Source organism: Archocentrus centrarchus, chromosome 14 (genome assembly GCF_007364275.1).
Source record: "Archocentrus centrarchus isolate MPI-CPG fArcCen1 chromosome 14, fArcCen1, whole genome shotgun sequence".
Lineage (NCBI taxonomy): Eukaryota > Metazoa > Chordata > Actinopteri > Cichliformes > Cichlidae > Archocentrus > Archocentrus centrarchus.
In genome coordinates this window covers 35,229,607-35,249,078 of record NC_044359.1, presented here as the reverse complement: position 1 = coordinate 35,249,078, position 19,472 = coordinate 35,229,607, and the positions used below count along the sequence as shown (strand labels likewise).

The window sequence follows — 19,472 nt, the reverse complement described above, 5'->3', positions numbered from 1 at the left end:
GTGCTGAACAGTTTACAACATTTTATCCATGGTGATAGATCTCAGTGCAGTTCATAAACAGTGTTGTTGTATGATATTAACAATAATTAGGGTTCAAAAGTCATTTTTAATTCTCACAGATTTGGCCAGCGTTGATCAGTGCAGCCTCAACTCTGAATTGCTGCCATAGCAATCATATGGCATTGCCATTATTAGACTGATTATTAGGTAATGCTATATAACCACCTACTTCAGGTTAGGTGCTAAAAAAATATGCCCTGGTGTTTTATATAGACCTGTCTGTGTTTCTAAAGGTAAGCACTTTCAAATAGGTTTGACCTAAATGTTTAAAAAACATTAAAAAAAAAAAAACATTAACAGCAATATTAAAATGATCAAGGTCAAGGAAAAAAGCTGAAAAAATCAGCTGATTGCACTTTCCTGTGGTGTTGATCCTAGCACACACTTGGCAACACATGCACAACCAAATCTAAATACTACTTTAAGGTGGTTATTGCTGCACCAATCCCATTGCCATTGCCACAGTTAAATAGTCAGGCTGGACACCGAACATGTGCTAATAGGTAGTAAAAGATAAAATAAATGGGACAGTTTTATCCTTTGCTCAGGGAACTACTGAGAAGGATATATTTGCATGCAATTTATTTTCAGCTTAAAAAGGGGAGAATGTGTGAATTTTGACAGCAACTGGTTGACTTTAATTTTTTTCTGGATGGATCTCTGCAAAAACTTCCCTAGGAGGTGAACTGACTGTCCATCTTAAATGTGGTTAATCTTGACTGTGCAGGATTCACATGTGATCAACAGAGCCATCTTTCAACCCAGGATGGAATAATTACTGTCATTTCCAAGCATTGCAGTGCTGAAGATAAATAATATTCTGCAGTCTCTCTCTGTCTGCGTCTCTGTATGTGATGCATTAACCCTGATAAATTTTAATAATGACCCCATCTGTTTCATAACTCTTTGATTTGTATAATGGCTCTTGTTTTCACATCAAAAACCTTGTTATTCCAAAGAGCCATGGAAAGAAAAGAACAATGAAGGTGAATGTGGCTGATGGACTAGGACCTCAGTAGTGCTGACATAATCCAGAGGGAAAAGATCGGGATTTTCTTTTAAAAGAGGAAAAGTTGGCTGTTAAAAAGTTAATTTAAAAAAGTTAACTGTAAAATCATAAGAAATGCATTATTTCCCCGCAATTAAAGAGAAACACGCTAATTTCTTTTAATTCGCTCTTCCTGTTTGTTGCAGTGTCAATGGAAACCTACAAAAGCAAAATGATGTGTTCAAAATGATGTCCGCTCTCACAGAAGCTGACAGTGTTCACAGAAACAAACAGCATTTTGCAAGAGATACACAATGTCTTAAAAACTCTCTTCCTCATTACAAAAGCCAATAGTTTAACAGCAGATGCAGCATTTTTGTTATTGTCACTCAATAATAAAAAATTAAAAGACAATGCATTTACCAGGAAGGGGGGCCTGAGTGGAGTCTGGCAGTTGGTATAAATCTCTTGGCAAAATGAGAGACGTGAAAAAGATAAATGATCAGCTTTATTTCTCGCTGTCATTTTCTGAGAGGTTACAGACTGTTGCATAAAATTCTCATACTCACAACGAAATACAGTAAAGGATTTGCTGCTTGCTTGCTGCCTGTCATAACACCTGTGACACTCTGCCTGCACTGATGTATGTTCATAATAAAACCTGGAGATATGATTTTCTTGTTTTCTCATATATCCTGTCTTTTCTGATAATGCAAGTTATATCAAATGATGAGAACTGTTGCTGAGACCTCTGATCAATCTCAGTTATTGCAGCTGGCTTGCATACTATACAGTAAACTCTGCAATTATTTCTTATTTTTTAGTAAGAGCTAGAAATGCAATGTTCATCTCACAATGGGCACCTCACAATCTGACTCCTACACTGTACATTTTGGTTTAAGTGTCTATGATTTTAAATGTTTCCCCCCCTCGAATTACCCATACCCATGTTAAAAGATTTACTCTAGAGGTCTTCACGAGTGTACCCATACCAGTGGACCTGTGCAAGACTGGATAACGGACACTATATAAAAGATGGGTCTTAGCCTCCAAGTCTAAAATGTGAAGTGGAAGCAAAAGTGCCTCAAAGTTGCCTTCTTTCGAGGGGGTTAATGACAAATGATTATTGACAAAGTGAAGTCCAAAGGCAAAGAAGTGTGAAAAAATGACTACAAACTTGCCTATAAAACATTTACCAATTAAACATTTTTCTAATGACTTTATGGTCTCAGTTGCTACTTTCAATATGTCTTCAATACAGTATGTTTATTTTGTGCATTATAGTTTAATTTATGGAAAGTGATGGCGCAGAGTATGCCTCAAGTTGCTTTTGGTGTGCATAATGTCTTCAGGTTCTCAGTAAGATCAATTCCTTATTCTCTGGTATGCTTGCCTTCAAAAAAAAAGACAATGGCCAAAAGCAACACTGGAGGCTCAAGTCACAGTGCCTACATCCATTTTTTATATACAGTCTATGTTTATGACCTATGTTTTATATTACTGCACTTACCAGGTATGTTTTCCATTACATGCAGTACAAGTGGAGGAGGCCTGGCCATGATCAGACAGCCCTGTTATATGTGCTGTGTGTATTTGTATATTGTTACATTATTAGGATGAAAAAGTGTGGGTCAGGAAATAGACCAGGTCAGACTAACTTTGACGAGCATATCAAATAGCAGATAACCCATGATAATGATAACTGTGGCAATAAGTAAACAATTGTTATAATTGAAAATGGCAGCTAATGTAATATATAATGTGATATATGCAACAGAACTGCAGAGCTGATAAGCAAGTTGTGTTTTACAAGTGAGAGGAGAAAAAGATTGTGTTAAGTTTTGTCAGTCAGCCGGCAAACTCGGGTCTGAGTCCTACATTTAGAGAGAAAAAAATACAAACAGACAAATGCAGTTTGGTTCACCGTGGTACATTTTTGTGCAGGCAAAAAATAATTTACCCGTGAAGACCTCTAGTTTATTCTCAAGTTAGGGAGAAGACAATACTTAAAAAAAGTGTCTTTGTTTTGGTGCTGAGACTGAAAAACGGGAAAAATGTGAAATATAGTCTTTGGGTTATTTGTGTCTAAATACATGCAGAAAGTGTTTGTTTTGTGTTAACATGCTCAAACTGACTGCTCCGTAACCCTCCAGTGCTGGTTTAGAACATAAACAGGAATTTTTTAGAACAACTGTGTCATGTATACATGGCATGATGTTCAAACAAATACCAACAGCATTAATACATTTGCATTACTTAAGTCAGATGTCAACTCCACACACGTGTAGTTAATGTTCCCTCCATTTGTAACCATTAAATTCTAACATAATTATAATAATCTTGACAACATGTTTGCGTACAACTGGTACTATAAAGAACAACAAAAAAAGACAAAGACATGAAACTAGGATATTTGTCCCAAATAATTACAACTTCATATTTCCCCTTCTTAAAAATATTTAAAACTAAACACAATTGAAAAAATATAATTTGAAAGATTAGCATAACACAATAGCAAGTATATCACTATAATGCTGAGAACAAAAATACTTGAAGGTCAAGAACAGTTCTGCTTTTAACAACCAGACTAAATGATAATTATTATACATTAAAATATGATAATACCAGGCCTCCAGCCTCAGGGTAACCTAAATTCCTTCTGTTTCACTCTCTCAGTTTGACTTTGAGGTATTTAACATTCACCTCTTATACTTGCTGCAAATTTGCCTTTTCCTGGAGTTGAATATTCAGTGTGGTTAAAATTAAGACAAATCCATTTAAATAAAAGACAAAACATTTAAACATTTTTGAGAGACATAGGTAAAAAGAGACACTCCAGAATAATATAATTAAAAGAGAAAAATATCCAATAGAATTAAATTAAAAGGTGAAACAATTGTTACATCCTTGAAATCTCAAAATTAGAAAACAAAAGAAAGACTCAAGCTTATTATATAATTACTTAGTGGGTCAACATCAATGTGGTGCAGATTACCTCATGCACTTACTGTGCATCAGTTTGTGGTTTCAGTCAAAAAAACAAAAAGAAACGCACACGCAGACACGCACTCAAAACACGTGTTCAAATCCATTTCTCTTCAAAATCTGAGCAGGAAGGGCAGAATCATAACAAAGAGGAGACAGCTGTGTGAGTGCACTCTCATCGCCCCGCCGCTGCCATCCTGAACTGCTCTCGGTCCTAACAGGAGGGAAGGAGGAAAACCATCTGAGTAAACTCCACCGCCGATCATTTGTTCTTCTTCTGAGTTAGCTTAACATCCATATGCAGTTTTGTGATAACAATGATTTAAGAAGTGATAAATATGAAAATATGACAGTGATGATTATGGCTTATTATTTAATTTTATTGGGAATTAGGAGTTACGGGATGCATGATTGTATTTCTAAGATGACATGAAAATCGAGTTTTTGTGTTTTTGATCAAGATGACATGCTCTACACTGAGGTTTACAAGAATTAAAAAAGTAACCTTGCTCAGCAGCCATGGCTTACAGCTTAGATTTTCAGGAACGTTCTCAGGATTGAGAACTGAACTGAAAAAGTTTTAAAATTAAAATTAAGTATTCTAGTATTAGTAATCTTTTAATTGTATGATGCATTTTATGAACAAAAACATTTTCATCATGCTCTTTTCAGGGATGAGGGAAGTTGTATCTAGTTTATTAGGATTGAGGATAATTTTTCATTTTTACTTTGAAACTTAACACAATGACTACTCATTTCCCTTGGATTTCCATGAGTTCACCACAGTTTCCTTTGGGGGCATCTATCCAATTATCCTACCACAGTGGATTATCCCTAATCCTGCCTACAGCTAATTAGAATAATGGCAATCACTCATGGTCATAGTCAAAATCAAAGTCATTAATACAATTCTGCTGTGCTAATAGAATGGATCTGCTTACCAGCAGTCACAAGGACATATTAAATAAGAAGGTAGGTGAGGTATTTGTCTCTGCAGTTCCTTAAAAAAAAATCATGGATTCACACAAGATATGTGCAATTTTCTTTGTTTTTACTAATTCTGTTGTACGTAGGAGTGCAATAAATAAAGGTACAAAGAATCACAAAAGAACAAATGATAACATCAAAACATGATGAATACTTACATTGGAAAAAGAGCATGCAAAGAATCAAAATGAAGCCAGCGTCACACAGAGGCAGTTAGGTTTGCAAAAAAGAAAGATGAAACACAGTTAATGAAACAGGCTTCATTGACCATTTTCACAGATTCACATCAGTTTACTTTGCTGCTCACATCCTCAGAGATGCTGCTCACCACACAACAACTCTAACATGCCAATTAAGAAAAATCACAGAAGTAGTTAAAAAAGTGCAATTTTGACAGGTTCAAAAAGCTAAGAAAAATGATTTCTCCTTTATTCAAATGTAGCAGAGTCAGTCTCTGAAATTCTAATGCAGCCTAAGTTCCAATTGCGAAAATGGCAATGTTCCACAGGTTCCAGCATGCAGTTAATACTTTCAGTCCACGACAGTTGAAGTGCATGCTGGTGTAGAATACTAACCTTGCAAAAGCGTTGAGCTAGTGGGTTCAATTACCACTACAGCAGGGGAACAAATTGAACAGAGCAACATGTCAGAAACAGAACAGCAACACATCACTGACAACACTTGTGGAAAGCGTGAAAAATAGGCAGCTGCGGAATATTTTTATTGTTTTCTTTTTTTTTTTTTACATAGTGAAAACACAGTTACAGACAAGAGAGTTCAACTGATAAAACACTGGCAAGAGCCATTGAGAGTGAAATGCTCTGTTTTAATTTTTAGTACCACTGAGTCATTTTAGCAAAAAAATAAAAATAAATTAGTGATATGAAGCACAGTAAGTTTAAGAACAGCACAGGTCAATGCATCTTCCTAATAAAGGCCCTTTAGTTTAACGGTTGTCTTCCCAGGTATAGGAGAAATTAGAAATATGTTAATTCCAGTAATAATAAATTATTCTGTTTGGAAATTTCACATTTCACTGCTGTACTCCTTATTCTTTAACATTGGTTATAAAAAATATACACAATATACTATTAACCCCAACCCCCAAATCCAGTCCTGAAATTTCCTCACTGCTAAATATTCCACAGTCAGCTGTTAGTGGTACTTTAACAAAGTGGAAGTGATTGGGAATGACAGCAACTCAGCCATGTAGTGGTAGGCCACGTAAAATCACAGAGTGGGGTCAGAGGATGCTGAGGGTCATAGTGCGCAGAGGTCACCAACTTTCTGCAGAGTCAATCACTACAGACCTCCAAACTTCATGTGGCCTTCAGATCAGCTCAAGAACAGTTTGTAGAGAGCAGCTGCATCCAAACCTTACATCACCAAGTGCAACACAAAGCATCAGCTTTGCAGTGATGTAATGTGCTCCCACCAGAACCTAGAGCAGTGGAGACGTGTTCTCTGGAGTGACAAATCATTGCTTCTCTGTTTGCCAATCTGATGGACGATTCTGGGTTTGGCAGATGCCAGGAGAATGGTACTTGTCTGACTGCTTTCTGCCAAGCGTAAAGTTTGGTGGGGGGGGTGGGGGTTATGGTGTGGGGGTGTTTGTCAGGAGTTGGGCTCGGCCCCTTAGTTCTAGTAAAAGGAACTCTTAATGCTTCAGCATATCAAGACATTTTGGGCAATTTCATGTTCCCAGCTTTTGTGGGAACAGTTTGGGGATGGCCCCTTCCTGTTCCAACATGACTGCACACCAGTGCACAAAGCAGCTCCATAAATACATGGATGAGGGTTTGGTGTGTACAACTCTGTGTAGAGAGTTGTGACCTCAACCTGATAGAACACCTTTTGGGATGAATTAGAATAGAAACTGTGAGCCAGACCTTCTAATCCAACATCAGTATCTGACCTCACTCCTTGCAGACTCAACTCTCCACTTCTGAAATGCTTCTGATGAGTTTTGAAAGTCCCCAATAGGACACAAAGTCCAAGACCTGCACAGCGGGTATTACTTGGTTAATGCAGCCATCTTGAACTGGATTTGATGACACAACTTGGTGAGCATAACAAATTCTCCACTGGCTGCAGGTTCTGGTTTGAGTGGCTCCAAAGCAGAAAAACAGTTACTGTCATGGGCTGCACCGTGTTACTCTGGTCATGAAATGATAATGATAATAAGCACTGCTGCCCAAATAAAAAATCTACGTACAACACCTTTTTTCTGTACACACATAACATATTACAACATCATAGTTATAGTTCCTGTTGTCATGTATTATAAATGTACTTACCATACAGAAGGAAGCTTGTATTTGAGCTCCCAAGTTTGTTGATGGCGACACAGGTGTAGTTACCATAATCTCCATCAGACACATTAAAGAAAGTCAGCTTTGACCCTGATCCAGTACTGACAATTTCCATACCATCAAAGCCATTAAAGATCCTAAATGAATGAAAAAAACATCAAATCATATCAATAAGGTTTTCTTTTTTCACTTTTTTCCCTACAAATAAGTTAAACTCAATTCAAGTAGTATTAGGACCACTAATCTCACAGCAGATCGATAACTTGAGCACGCACGCACGCACGCACGCACGCACACACACACACACACACACACACACACACACACACACACACACACACACGCACACACACACACACACACACACACACACACCTTCAATTTGCCTATTTAAAATTCTAATGTAAAACCAGTTACCTTCTGTCATCTTTATACCACTCAAAATCTGCCTCAGGCACTGCATCGGCCTCACACTCCAGCACTCCTCTCTGGCCAGGCGTCACTCCGACATCTCTGCCCTCTGACACACTTGGAGCATCTACAAACACATTGGTATGCTGTGTTCAGGACTGCAAGTAAGGCTGATCGGAAAAGAGGGGTCATGGCATTTTCTTCTCTTGCCACTACTACAAGTGAAAAAAATATTATGGTTAAATTATATACAATATTCATTACACCGTGATATTGCATAGTGTTAGGGTATGATGTGAAGGAATTAACTGTCCAGGTTTTAATGAAACAATCTAATCTCATTCTCCTGCAACAAAGATATATCATTATATAGATATTAGCTGTTAGCTGTGTATGAAAAATATAAGCAAATATGGCCGAGTACTCAGTCACTGCTCACGGGCCTCTGAAAATCTTATGTTCTGTTCAGGGCTCTCTGTGGTAACTAAAAAATAGTAACTGCACAAAGATAAAATAAATTATCTCTTGTACTACAAAATGCCAGAAAACAATATAACAACAAAATAAATGCAATTACCATTTTGTGACAATGAAGTATTAGCTCAGAAAGCCACAATATCAGTTTCTGGTCAAATAAGCCAAAGACTGACAGCAGTCATTAGTGCTAAAATGCTAGTTTATGCTCGATGAATGAACCAGCAGTTAAGTAGCAGATTAATATCCTGACAATCAGCTAATTTATTTATAGTTAAAGAGAGAAAGTTGAAGTAAGCGCTGGTAGACACCGAAGGTTCACATAAATAAATAGTTATACAGCAGTTTTGAATCTGAACGTACTCCAAACTTGACAGTGACAGTAAGTTTTTTGTTTGTTTGTTTCGTGAGTAGCACATACTTCCAGCCTAAATAAATAAATAAGTAACAGAGTGACAGAGCACTATTAGGAACACCTGTAGCCCTGATTACTCATGCAATTATCCAGTCAGCCAATCATATGGCAAGTGTGTAATGCATAAACTCCTGGAGATAAAGGTCAAGGGCTTCAGTTAATAACCAAGTCAGAAATCATAATGAGGCCAAAATGTGATCTTACTGCCTTGCTGCTTTGAGTGTTTCTCTAGCTGCTGATCTCTTGCATTTTCACCACAGCAGTCTAGGAATTGTGTAAAAAAAAAAAAAAACCCTAAAAACTAAAACCATCCAATCACTAGGTAGTACTTCCAGAAATGGAATGCTTTTTTCATTAGATAACTCAGAGAATAAGTGATAGAAAAGCTGGGGTGCCAGAAAGGATATGTGAAGTTGGAGTTTTTGATATGCTGTCCTGAGCAAAAAGGGACCCCAGACTCAAAGCATGGCCAAACATGAGGGGCTGAGCCAGAACAACAGAAAGTCATATCAAATTTCTCTCAGCCAAAACATGAGGCTAAAGTACACACAGGTATAGAATGCCATTCAGGTCAAATATCTAAAGAATTTAAACATTTTAGAATAAAATGTATTTATACACTGTGCATTATTTACTTATTTCATATTGGCGTAATTGCATTCTATACAGAAGGTCAATAAAAAAAGAGAAAAAAGAAAAAGACTTTATTATGTGGAATCTATGACACCAACAACTGAAGTTGGACAAAAAGGAATGTGCTACCCACATTATTAGTGTGTAGTTCCCAATAAAGTCTGCTATTTGAAAAAAAAAAGAAAAATAATTAGTAAAACTTAGTGACAGTATATTTGTGAGCCATCAGAACTTCACCTATTAGGAATGCTATGACTAATAATTCACTGTTCTTTCTGATGGATTATTAAAAAGTATATTAGACATGAGTGTGGCACAGTGGAGCAGTGGTTAGCATAGGAAGAAGGTCTTCATAGGAAGAAGGTCCTTTGTTTGAATCCAGCCTGGGACCTTTCTGTGTAGCATTTGCATGTTCTCTCCAGCTACTCTGGCTTCTTCCCCCATAAAAGGCATGAGGTTATGTAACTGGTGATTCTAAATTGACCATAAGCGTGAATGATTCTATGTTGCAGCAACAGACTGGTGACCTGTCCAGGGTGTACACTGCCTCTTGCCCTATGACAGATGGCATGGCCCCCACACAACCCTGAATTGGAAAAGTAGAAGAACGTTGATACATAGATATATTAGACATAGAATTTTGTTCAATGTCAGTCTGAAATGACCCCAATTACTGAAAAAATCTCACAGTTTTTCAGCTGTATGAAATGTGTAAATTGTATTTTTTTTTCCATGAGCACCAGTCCAACACTCCATTGTATTACACATTACAAAATTTAGCACTATTTGCATGACTAGTTTTTGAAACATTTAGCAGTCCACTCACAGTTGACGGTGATGTCTACAGTCTGCACATCTGTGTCAATATCATTGACAGCTGTGCATTCATACGTCCCTGCTCTCTGTCTGGATATAGATGGGATTTCCAGGTACTCATCATCTGACACCAGGTCCCCTGTAAAAGATCACACACACACATAGACGAGAGTTGAGAAGGTCATTTAGAGATAATGTGACTAGTCAACAGCTGTGGCCTGGTTCAGTATTTTCACAATCTGTGCGCCTGCAGGACACCTTGTCATGCTGGTGCATGAAGACGAAGGAGGAACATATTGATTGCAAGGGATGATAAATCCTTGCTGTTACTATAATTGACCTAGGTGTATAGAGTTGTACATCCTTTGAATGTGATCCACAACAGTAACAATTATTTTGGTACTGTCTTTGTTTTACCAAAGAAAGAGAAGGTCATCTCCAACACAGAAATAAAACATCTACATTCAGCAACAACAGGAATGAAGATAAACCCTGATAATGTTTGTCAGTACCTGATCTGGGGTGACAGGCAAAATTCTCACAGCTACAAATGCATCAAAACCTGCACTTGCAAATATCATGACATTCTGAATTCTGTCTTTTTCTCATGTTTCTGTATTGTTTCTTACAGCACTTACAAAGACCAATTCTTTAGCTTACTAACATTTTACAGAGAATGTTATAACATTTGGTGATTAATGCTTTGTTTAGCCCTACTCATTATTGCTTGTCTGTCAGAACTTTCATATTCTGTTCTTTTGTGTGCGTCTCTCAAGACTGCAAGCACACTGGGACTACTACTGACATATGAGAATATGAAGAGGGGAAAAATCCCAGCCTTGCTTTTTTTCCTTGTATCAATTTGACGCGCTTGACAGAGCCACTTAATACAGCACTCAACATAAAGAACAAAAGACATAATTGACTTCAAGCTGTTGGAAGGTGACAGTAATAAATTGCACATGGATTCACTTTGCTGGGTTTAGGGACATTATTGAATTGCACCTGGGAAAGCTGTTATGGATGGAAGGCCTCCCTGACACAATGATCACCTGATGTGAGGTATCAAGAGGGCTTGTATAGATGTACAGGTTCCACTCTGTTCCATTTATGTGCCTCTTGTTCCTTTTCTGATTTGCTTTCTCTCAAAAGAGGATAATAGAATTTGCCAATAGAGACTACAGTGTCAGTTAAAGCCACACCGCAAATTCCTCTGAGGTGAGTTAATCAAGATGAAGCTGCCAGCTGACACACATTCACGTCAAGCAAGGGCTTTTTGGCAGGTACCTTCATATCAGCAGCAGGAGCAGCTATACTCTAGACTGGCACATGAAGGCCTAAACTTCGTATTTAATGGTCTTAAAATATCTACAAGATTCTTCTCATGTGCCTGCTATTAATAGCAACATCCTGTCTCATTTGTGTATGTGTGTAGAATGTCTTTAAAACTAATCATCTCTTTGTTATTTAAAACCTTCTTTTTGACTCCTGCAGGATTTCACATACAGTGGGTTAAAATAAAGATTGAACCTGCCACCAATTTTCTAAGTAAATCTATTTCTAAAGGTGCTATTGATATGAAATTCTCACCAGATGTTGGTAACAACCCATCCAATCCACACATACAAATAAATGAAATCACAGATGCCTGTTAATTATGTGCAATAATGAGAAATGACACAGGGAAAAAGTATCCAACACATGAAGAAAAGGAGGTGCGAAAAAGTAGTTATGACACCAGATGAAATCTATCAGTAAATAGAAAGCAATCCTGCCACTTAGTGCAAATTAATATCAGCTGGTTGAGTCCCAAGTGATGGCCTATAAAAACATGATTACCAAGATGTCACACAAGAAACATCTGATGATGGGTAACCAGTGAGCTCTCTCAAGATCTTCGCAACATTATTGTTGCATTAATAAATTATACAGCAGCAGTGGGGAATAAATTTTAATACATTATTTTAATAAAAATACAAAATATATTTTATTTTTATTAAAATTAATAAAAATTATTTTAATCAAAATTAAAATTGTAATAAAATAAATCTTATTACAGGAAAAATCTTTCTGAAAGTGCTGTATATATATATATATATATATATATATATACACTCCTGATCAAAATCTTAAGACCAGTTAAAAAATTGCAAGAATTTGCATTTTGCAGTATTGGATCTTAAGAAGGTTCTAAGTAGAGCTTCACAATGCTAAAAAAAGAAGTCAGCGCAAGAGACAAAAACGTTTGAGCAGGGAATTTTTTGAAAACCGCTTTCACACTCAAACATGATTTTTTTTAGCTGATCAAAAGTTGAGGACCACAGCCTTTAAAAGCCAAAAGCTGTGCAAAAATTTGGATTTCATGTCATTTTCTGTCAAGTCTTTACACTGTCGAGACCTCCTGATGGTAAAAGCAAAAAAGCTCACTGACTTTGAACGTGGTAGGATTGTTGAGCTGCATAAGTAAGGCCTCTCACAACGTGCCATCGCTGGTGAGGTTGGACGCAGTAAAACAGTCATTTTGTATTTTTTAAATGACTGTTTAAAAAATGAATGAGGGGTATGTAACAAAAAAGTCAAGTGGTAGACCCAAAAAATTTCACCAGCGCTATCTGTCCGTCAAGTCACAGGACGATCCTCAACCCAGATTAAGACCATTACTGGTGCTGACTGCAGCCCAATAACCATCAGACGGCATCTGCGAGGGAAGGGCTTCAGAAACAAAAAAACATCTTCAAAGGCCACGTCTTCTTCAACGCCACAAAATTGCCAGTTTGGACTTTGCAAGGGTACAACAAACATGGGACATTGAAAGGTGGAAGAAAGTTGTCTTCTCTGATGAGAAAAAATTTAACCTTGATGGTCCTGATGGTTTCCAACGTTACTGGCATGACAAGGAGATCCCACCTTAGATGTTTTCTACACGGCACAGTGGGGGGGGGGGGGTGCCATCATGATTTGGGGTGCGTTTTCCTTCAGTGGAACAATGGAGCTTCAGGTTGTGTAGGGGCGTCAAACAGCAGCTTGCGGGCATCCCTCATGACTGAGGGCCCTCGTCTGTGTGGTAATGACTGGATTTTTCAACAGGACAATGCTGCAGTTCACAATGCCCGCCTGACAAAGGACTTCTTCCAAGAGAATAACATCACTCTTTTGGACCATCCTGCATGTTCACCTGGTCTAAATCCGATTGAGACATTTGGGGATGGATGGCAAGGGACATTTACAAAAATGGACATCAGTTCCAGACAGCCCTTCATGAAGCCATCTTCAACACTTGAAGCAATGTTCCCACTAGCCTCCTGGAAACACTGGCATCAAGCATGCCTAAACGATTGTTTGAAGTGATCAACAAGAATGGTGGAGCTGCTCATTACTGAGACCTTTTTTTGACACTTTGATTTCTGTTTTGAGGGGGGTTTTGGGTTTTTTTGAGCTATGGTCTTAAACTTTTGAGTTTGAGTGTAAATGCAGTTTTCAAGAAATTTTTGTTTCAAGAAGTTTTTGTCTCTTGTGCTTATTTCTTCTTTTAGCATTGTCATGAAAAAGTTGATTTATTTTAGTAATTCCATTGAAACAGTGAAACTTGTATATTATATTAATTCATTATACAACAACTGACATATTTCAAATGCTTATTTATTTTAATTTTCTTTTAATTTTGATGATTATAACTGACAACTAATGAAAACCCCAATTCAGTATCTCAGAAAATTAGGATATTGTGAAAAGGTTCAATACTGAAGACACCTGGTGCCACACTCTAATCAGCTAATTAACGCAAAACACCTGTAATGGCCTTTAAATGGTCTCTCAGTCTAGTTCTGTAGGCTACACAATCATGGGGAAGACTGCTGACTTGACAGTTGTCCAAAAGACAACCTTTGACACCTTGCATTCTTTTCTCATTGTATATGTTGCCTCTAGGGTCGATTTTTAGGAAACATAATATTTGTTTCCACTGTTTTGCTGACGACATCCAGGTGTATATGCCCATCAAACTGAACAGCAGAGATCCATGGGAACCCCTGCTGAACTGTCTAAGTGACATCAAGTCCTGGATGAGAAACAATTTCCTAAAACTTAATGAAAGCAAAACCGAGGTCATATGCTTTGGTAAATTTGACCCCTCAAGCTACTCCTCTGGCACTCCGAGTCATTTGGCTCCTCACTGTCGTGATGCTGTGAAAAATCTGGGTGTCATTTTAGATAGTAGTTTTAAAATGGAGAAGCAAGTAAGTGCTGTTACCAAAATCAGTTTTTACCAACTCAGAGTCATTGCCAAGGTAAAACCTCATCTCCCACAGCAGGACCTGGAAAAAGTTATTCATGCTTTTATTACTTCCCGCCTGGACTACTGTAATTCTCTGTACTTTGGCATAAATCAACCATCTGTGCGCCGCCTGCAGGTAGTCCAGAATGCGGCAGCTCGTCTTTTAACCGGTTTAAAAAAGCATGAACACATTACCCCAGTCCTGTCATCCCTTCACCGGCTCCCTGTCCGTTTTAGAATCGATTTTAAGATTTTATTGCTTACTTTTAAAGCCTTAAACGGACTGGCACCTTTGTATCTGTCTGAGCTGCTTCACTGTCACACCCCTGTAAGAGCTCTGAGGTCATCGAACCAGCTGCTCTTACAGAGGCCTAAAACTAGACTAAAACAGAGAGGTGATCGAGCTTTTGCAGCAGCAGCACCAAAGCTATGGAACGATCTACCTCTCCATATTCGCACAGCTCAGACGATACACACATTTAAATCTCTATTAAAAACACATTTCTTTTCCTTGGCATTTGGCTGCAGTGCTACCTCCTTTTAGATGATTGTTTTATGGTATTTTATGGTACTTGTTTTAAACGTTTTAATTTTTAATTTTCTTATGTTATTTATTGTTCTTAATGTTTTATTTCCATCCATCCATCCATTCGCTTCCGCTTATCCTGGTCAGGGTCGCGGGGGGGCTGGAGCCTATCCCAGCTGTCATAGGGCGAGAGGCAGGGTACACCCTGAACAGGTCGCCAGCCCGTCACAGGGCCAACACAGAAAGACGAACAACCTTTCACACTCACATTCACACCTATGGGCAATTTAGAATAGCCAATTAACCTAACCTAACCCCAGTAAGTTATTTTATTATTTTATTTATTTATTTATATATTTTTATTTTTATTTAGTATAGTCCTTGGGGTTACAGATCTTGTACAGCACTTTGGTCAACGTCGTTGTTTTAAATGTGCTTTATAAATAAACTTGACTTGACTTGACTTGACTTGCACAAAGGAGGGCAAGACACAAAAGGTCATTGCTAAAGATGTTCACAGAGCTCTGTGTCCAAGCTAGGGGTTGCACGACTTAAGATTTTTTAAGGTTGAAGTCAACATGATAAAAGTTGAGTCGACAGTGACTAGTCGCTATGACGTCATACGAACTCGAGACATGATGCTTTGCAGTAACTTACAGGCTTTATTACCCATATTCACAGATAAAACATTTGTTGTGCAAAATTCTGTTCCCCTGTGAGAATCTGTTCCCCCTGTGTCGGGAGAGCGCAGCCAGAGAGGCGGATCCGACAGTCTTCACAGCGGTTCTGATCAATTTCTCGGTAAAAGTCTTTTACGGTGTTTATTCCTCTCATCAAGAACAATAACTCCTGTGAATATGAAAACATTTGCTCTTTATTTGCCAAAGTTACACGGGGGGAACCAAATATTTCAGCCATCCAAAATATTGTGTTCCCCCTCTATGACATGGGAAAAAATTAATTTACCAACAAGTCTTTTACAGTGTCATTTTACGGAGAAATCAATAAGAAGCGCCATGAAGACAGTCCAATCCGCCTCGCTGCCTGCAGTTCGTGCTCCCGAGACAGGGGGAACAGATATTCACGGGGGAACAGAATGACGCACAACACCGGAACAGCTAAATACCTTCTGCTGAGTTTTGCCAAACGGGGAAATCTGTCCTGATTGCTGGCCCACCACTTCAGTGGGTTTGCCATGGTGGGAATCTACGGTAACAAAAAAAAAAAAAAAAATCATGGACCACTTCTGCAGCAGTTGAGAAGCATGCTGCTGATCTCCTGTCACTCTGGTAATGTGGCCCAAAAACATGCTCAAAATCCTTTCAAGTGACTGTGCTTTGCGGTCATACTTTTGTTGTACTTCAGCACAGCTTTGCAGATTTGGCATGTAACGGTAGTTGAACCAGAAGAGTCATCTTTAGTAAAATACTTCCACACTGTTGATTTTCTAGCTGTTTGTGAAGACTCGACCTGCTCCTCGTCCTCGCCTTCCATCTGTTTGGAATCCATTTTGTCTTCAGCAGTCACGTGACTGCGACTAGTCGACGTGAAATTTAAAAACTTGTGAAATTTCCTAGACTCGACTACTCGACAAGTCGACTAGTTCATGCAACCCCTAGTCCAAGCACATTAATAGAGACGCAAAGGGAAGGAAAAGATGTGGTAGAAAAAAGTGGACAAGCAATAGGGACAAATGCACCCTGGAGAGGATTGTGAAACAAAAGCCATTCAAAAATGTGGGGGAGATCCACAAAGAGTGGACTGCAGCTGGAGTCAGTGCTTCAAGAACCACCACGCACAGACGTCTGCAGACATGGGTTTCAGATGTCACAGTCCTTGTGTCAAGCCACTCTTGAACAAGAGACAGCGTCAGAAGCGTCTCGCCTGGGCTAAAGACAAAAAGGACTGGACTGCTGCTGAGTGCTCCAAAGTTATGTTCTCTGATCAAAGTCAATTTTGCATTTCCTTTGGGAATCAAGGTCCCAGAGTCTGGAGGAAGAGAGGAGAGGCACAGAATCCACGTTGGCTGAGGTCCAGTGTAAAGTTTCCACAGTCAGTGATGGTTTGGGGTGCCGTGTGATCTGCTGCTGTTGGTCCACTGTGTTTTCTGAGGTCCAAGGTCAACGCAGCTGTCTACCAGGAAGTTTTAGGGCACTTCATTCTTCCTGCTGCTGACCAATGTTATGGAGATGCAAATTTCATTTTCCAACAGGACTTGGCACCTGCACACAGTGCCAAAGGTACCAGTACCTGGTTTAAGAACCATGGTATCCCTGCTCGTAATTGGCCAGCAAACTCGCCTGACATTAACCCCATAGAACATCTATGGGCTATTGTGAAGTGGAAGATGCGATACGCTAGACCCAACAATTCAGAAGAGCTGAAGGCCACTATCAGAGCAACCTGGGCTCTCATAACACCTGAGCAGTGCCACAGACTGATCGACTCCATGCCATGCCACATTGCTACAGTCTCTGTGCTGTCTTTCAGTCAAGGTTTGTCCAGCCATTGGTAGGATTTTTCTACATCAGCCACTTCTTTGGCTGCCTGTGGTACATGCCGTACAGGACCCTGTCTTTCCATGATGGTTCATGTTCTTGCTCCTCTTATTTCTTGGGTTTCTGCCACCTGAGGTACTCACGCATCTGATCCTTTGTGGCAATCTTCCTGATGTACTCATGGATCTTTGTTGTTTCATCCAAGATGGTTCTGACACTCACTAGTCCTCAGCCTCCCTCGTTCCGCTTAGCATACAGTCTCAGGGTGCTGGATTTGCGGCAAAGTCCTACATGAATGGTGAACTTTCTTGTCTTGATGTCAGTAGCTTCTATCTCCTCCTCTGGCCAGCTCATTGTCCCAGCGGGGTATCTGATGACTGATAGGGCGTAGGTGTTGATTGCCCAGATCTTGTTCTTCCCATTCAGCTGACTCTTCAGGACTTGACTTATTCTCTACACATATTTGCTGGTTTCTTTCCAAGCAGCCTCTTTGTGGTTCCATTTGCCTGTGGGACTCCAGGGTACTTGTATTTGTCCTCAATGGGTGCAGTGTTGCCTTCTGCTAGTGTAATCCCCTCAGTTCTGACTACCTTCCCTCTCTTTGTACAACTACACTTCTTCAGTCTAAATGGCATTCCGATGTCATTATTGTAGATCCTTACGGTGTGAATCAGGGAATCGATGTCTTGCTCACTCCTGGCATACAGCTTGATGTCATCCATGCAGAGGCTGATATTTGATTTAGGGCTGCAACGAATCATCGATTAACTCGATTAAATCTATTCTAAAAAATTATCAACACAAATTTACTGTGTCGATGCTTCATTTAAACTCCGCAGCGCTCAGCTGTCTCAGTGTAAGCGGCGCTCCTCACTAACATTAGCAGCATTAGTGCTCCGTCGTCTTTTTTGTGGGTTTATTGGTGGCTGGCAAACCAACATAGAACTACATTACCGCCACCTACTGCACTGGAGTGTGACTCGCGCGCGCACACGCAGATTCTAAAAAGCTCTCCGTCACTGCGATGGATTTCATTTAACACAGAGTGGATCATCGCTCGAGTTGCCACCTGTCTCGTAAAATACAGAACCCCGTATGTTACGGGACTCCGTGGAATACGGCTACGTAACATGCAGGGTTCTGTACTATACCGGATGGGTGGCAACTATTGCTGATATTCATTTCCACGCCTCCACTGCTGTCTGTGTGTCTGTGTGTGTTGTGCTCGCTGAGAATTTCAGCTGTTATTTTTGTCTTTACTTCAGCTGTTGTTACCAGAACTGGTTTTCTAGCGAGCGCGGGCCATTAGCACTAGCGATGGCTTGGTACCGGAAGGCCTGCCCCCCCAGGACCGAGGGGCTCCGTCAAAATATTTTTTATACTTTAATCCCTTATTAGTGACTAAATATAGACCTGCAGTAGAAACCTATTTTCGACAATGCTTGTGAATACAAAGCATTACAACATTACTCACACATGCACCATGACTCCCGCAGCCACTAGTTTTTCAGAACACTCATAGCAGGCAGCAGTTTTAACTGCGCAAAGAGACGGTGAGCTCAAGTAGTGCAAAAGAAAACATTTTTCCAGCGTCCAAAACAGCAGCTTTTTCTTTTAGTAACCACCATTAAATCTGTGAAAAGCTGGAGGTCCTTCATCAAGCACCTGATCAGCGAGTGTTAAGGTGAAGAAAAGAGAACTTTGTAGCTGCTCCATCCACCCCTGCCTGTTCACAGGTGAAAAACTGCAGTACGGAAGTTAAAATATGCAGATAAACTGTTAATAAAAAAAGTATTTCTTATCCAATTACTCGATTAATTGATGGAATAATCGATAGAATACTCGATTACTAAAATAATAATTTTATGCAGCCCTAATTTGATTTATTCCATAGTTGGTATCTGTACCCAGTCTTGTTAATGATCTGGCTGAGGGGGTTCAGGCCTATGCAGAACAGCAGTGGGGACAGAGCATCTCCTTAGTAAATCCCTCACTTGATGGTAACTTGTGCAATTGGATTGAAGTTGCCTCTAGAGTTGTTCTCCACATCCCCACAGGCTCTTAGGCTTCTGTTGCTCTTGTACACTTCTAGGC

At 39.4% G+C, this 19,472-nt stretch overlaps 1 protein-coding gene across 4 annotated transcripts in view; it reads right to left on the bottom strand.

Annotated features, from left to right (window-relative positions):
• Nucleotides 1-1,538: 1,538 nt before the first annotated feature.
• The window catches only part of ntm (neurotrimin), a 561,945-nt gene continuing 544,011 nt past the window's right edge, over nucleotides 1,539-19,472 (bottom strand). For 2 of the 4 annotated variants that reach the window (XM_030745784.1, XM_030745782.1), the window contains 5 exons: nucleotides 10,092-10,220; nucleotides 7,750-7,870; nucleotides 7,318-7,469; nucleotides 5,596-5,631; nucleotides 1,539-4,247 (listed from right to left, as the gene is read on the bottom strand). In XM_030745784.1, coding sequence (XP_030601644.1) covers nucleotides 4,147-4,247; nucleotides 5,596-5,631; nucleotides 7,318-7,469; nucleotides 7,750-7,870; nucleotides 10,092-10,220 — 539 coding nt within the window. In that variant the 3' untranslated portion in view covers nucleotides 1,539-4,146. The remainder of the gene's footprint in view (nucleotides 4,248-5,595; nucleotides 5,632-7,317; nucleotides 7,470-7,749; nucleotides 7,871-10,091; nucleotides 10,221-19,472) is intronic. The other 2 variants (XM_030745783.1, XM_030745785.1) reach the window with 2 other exon arrangements.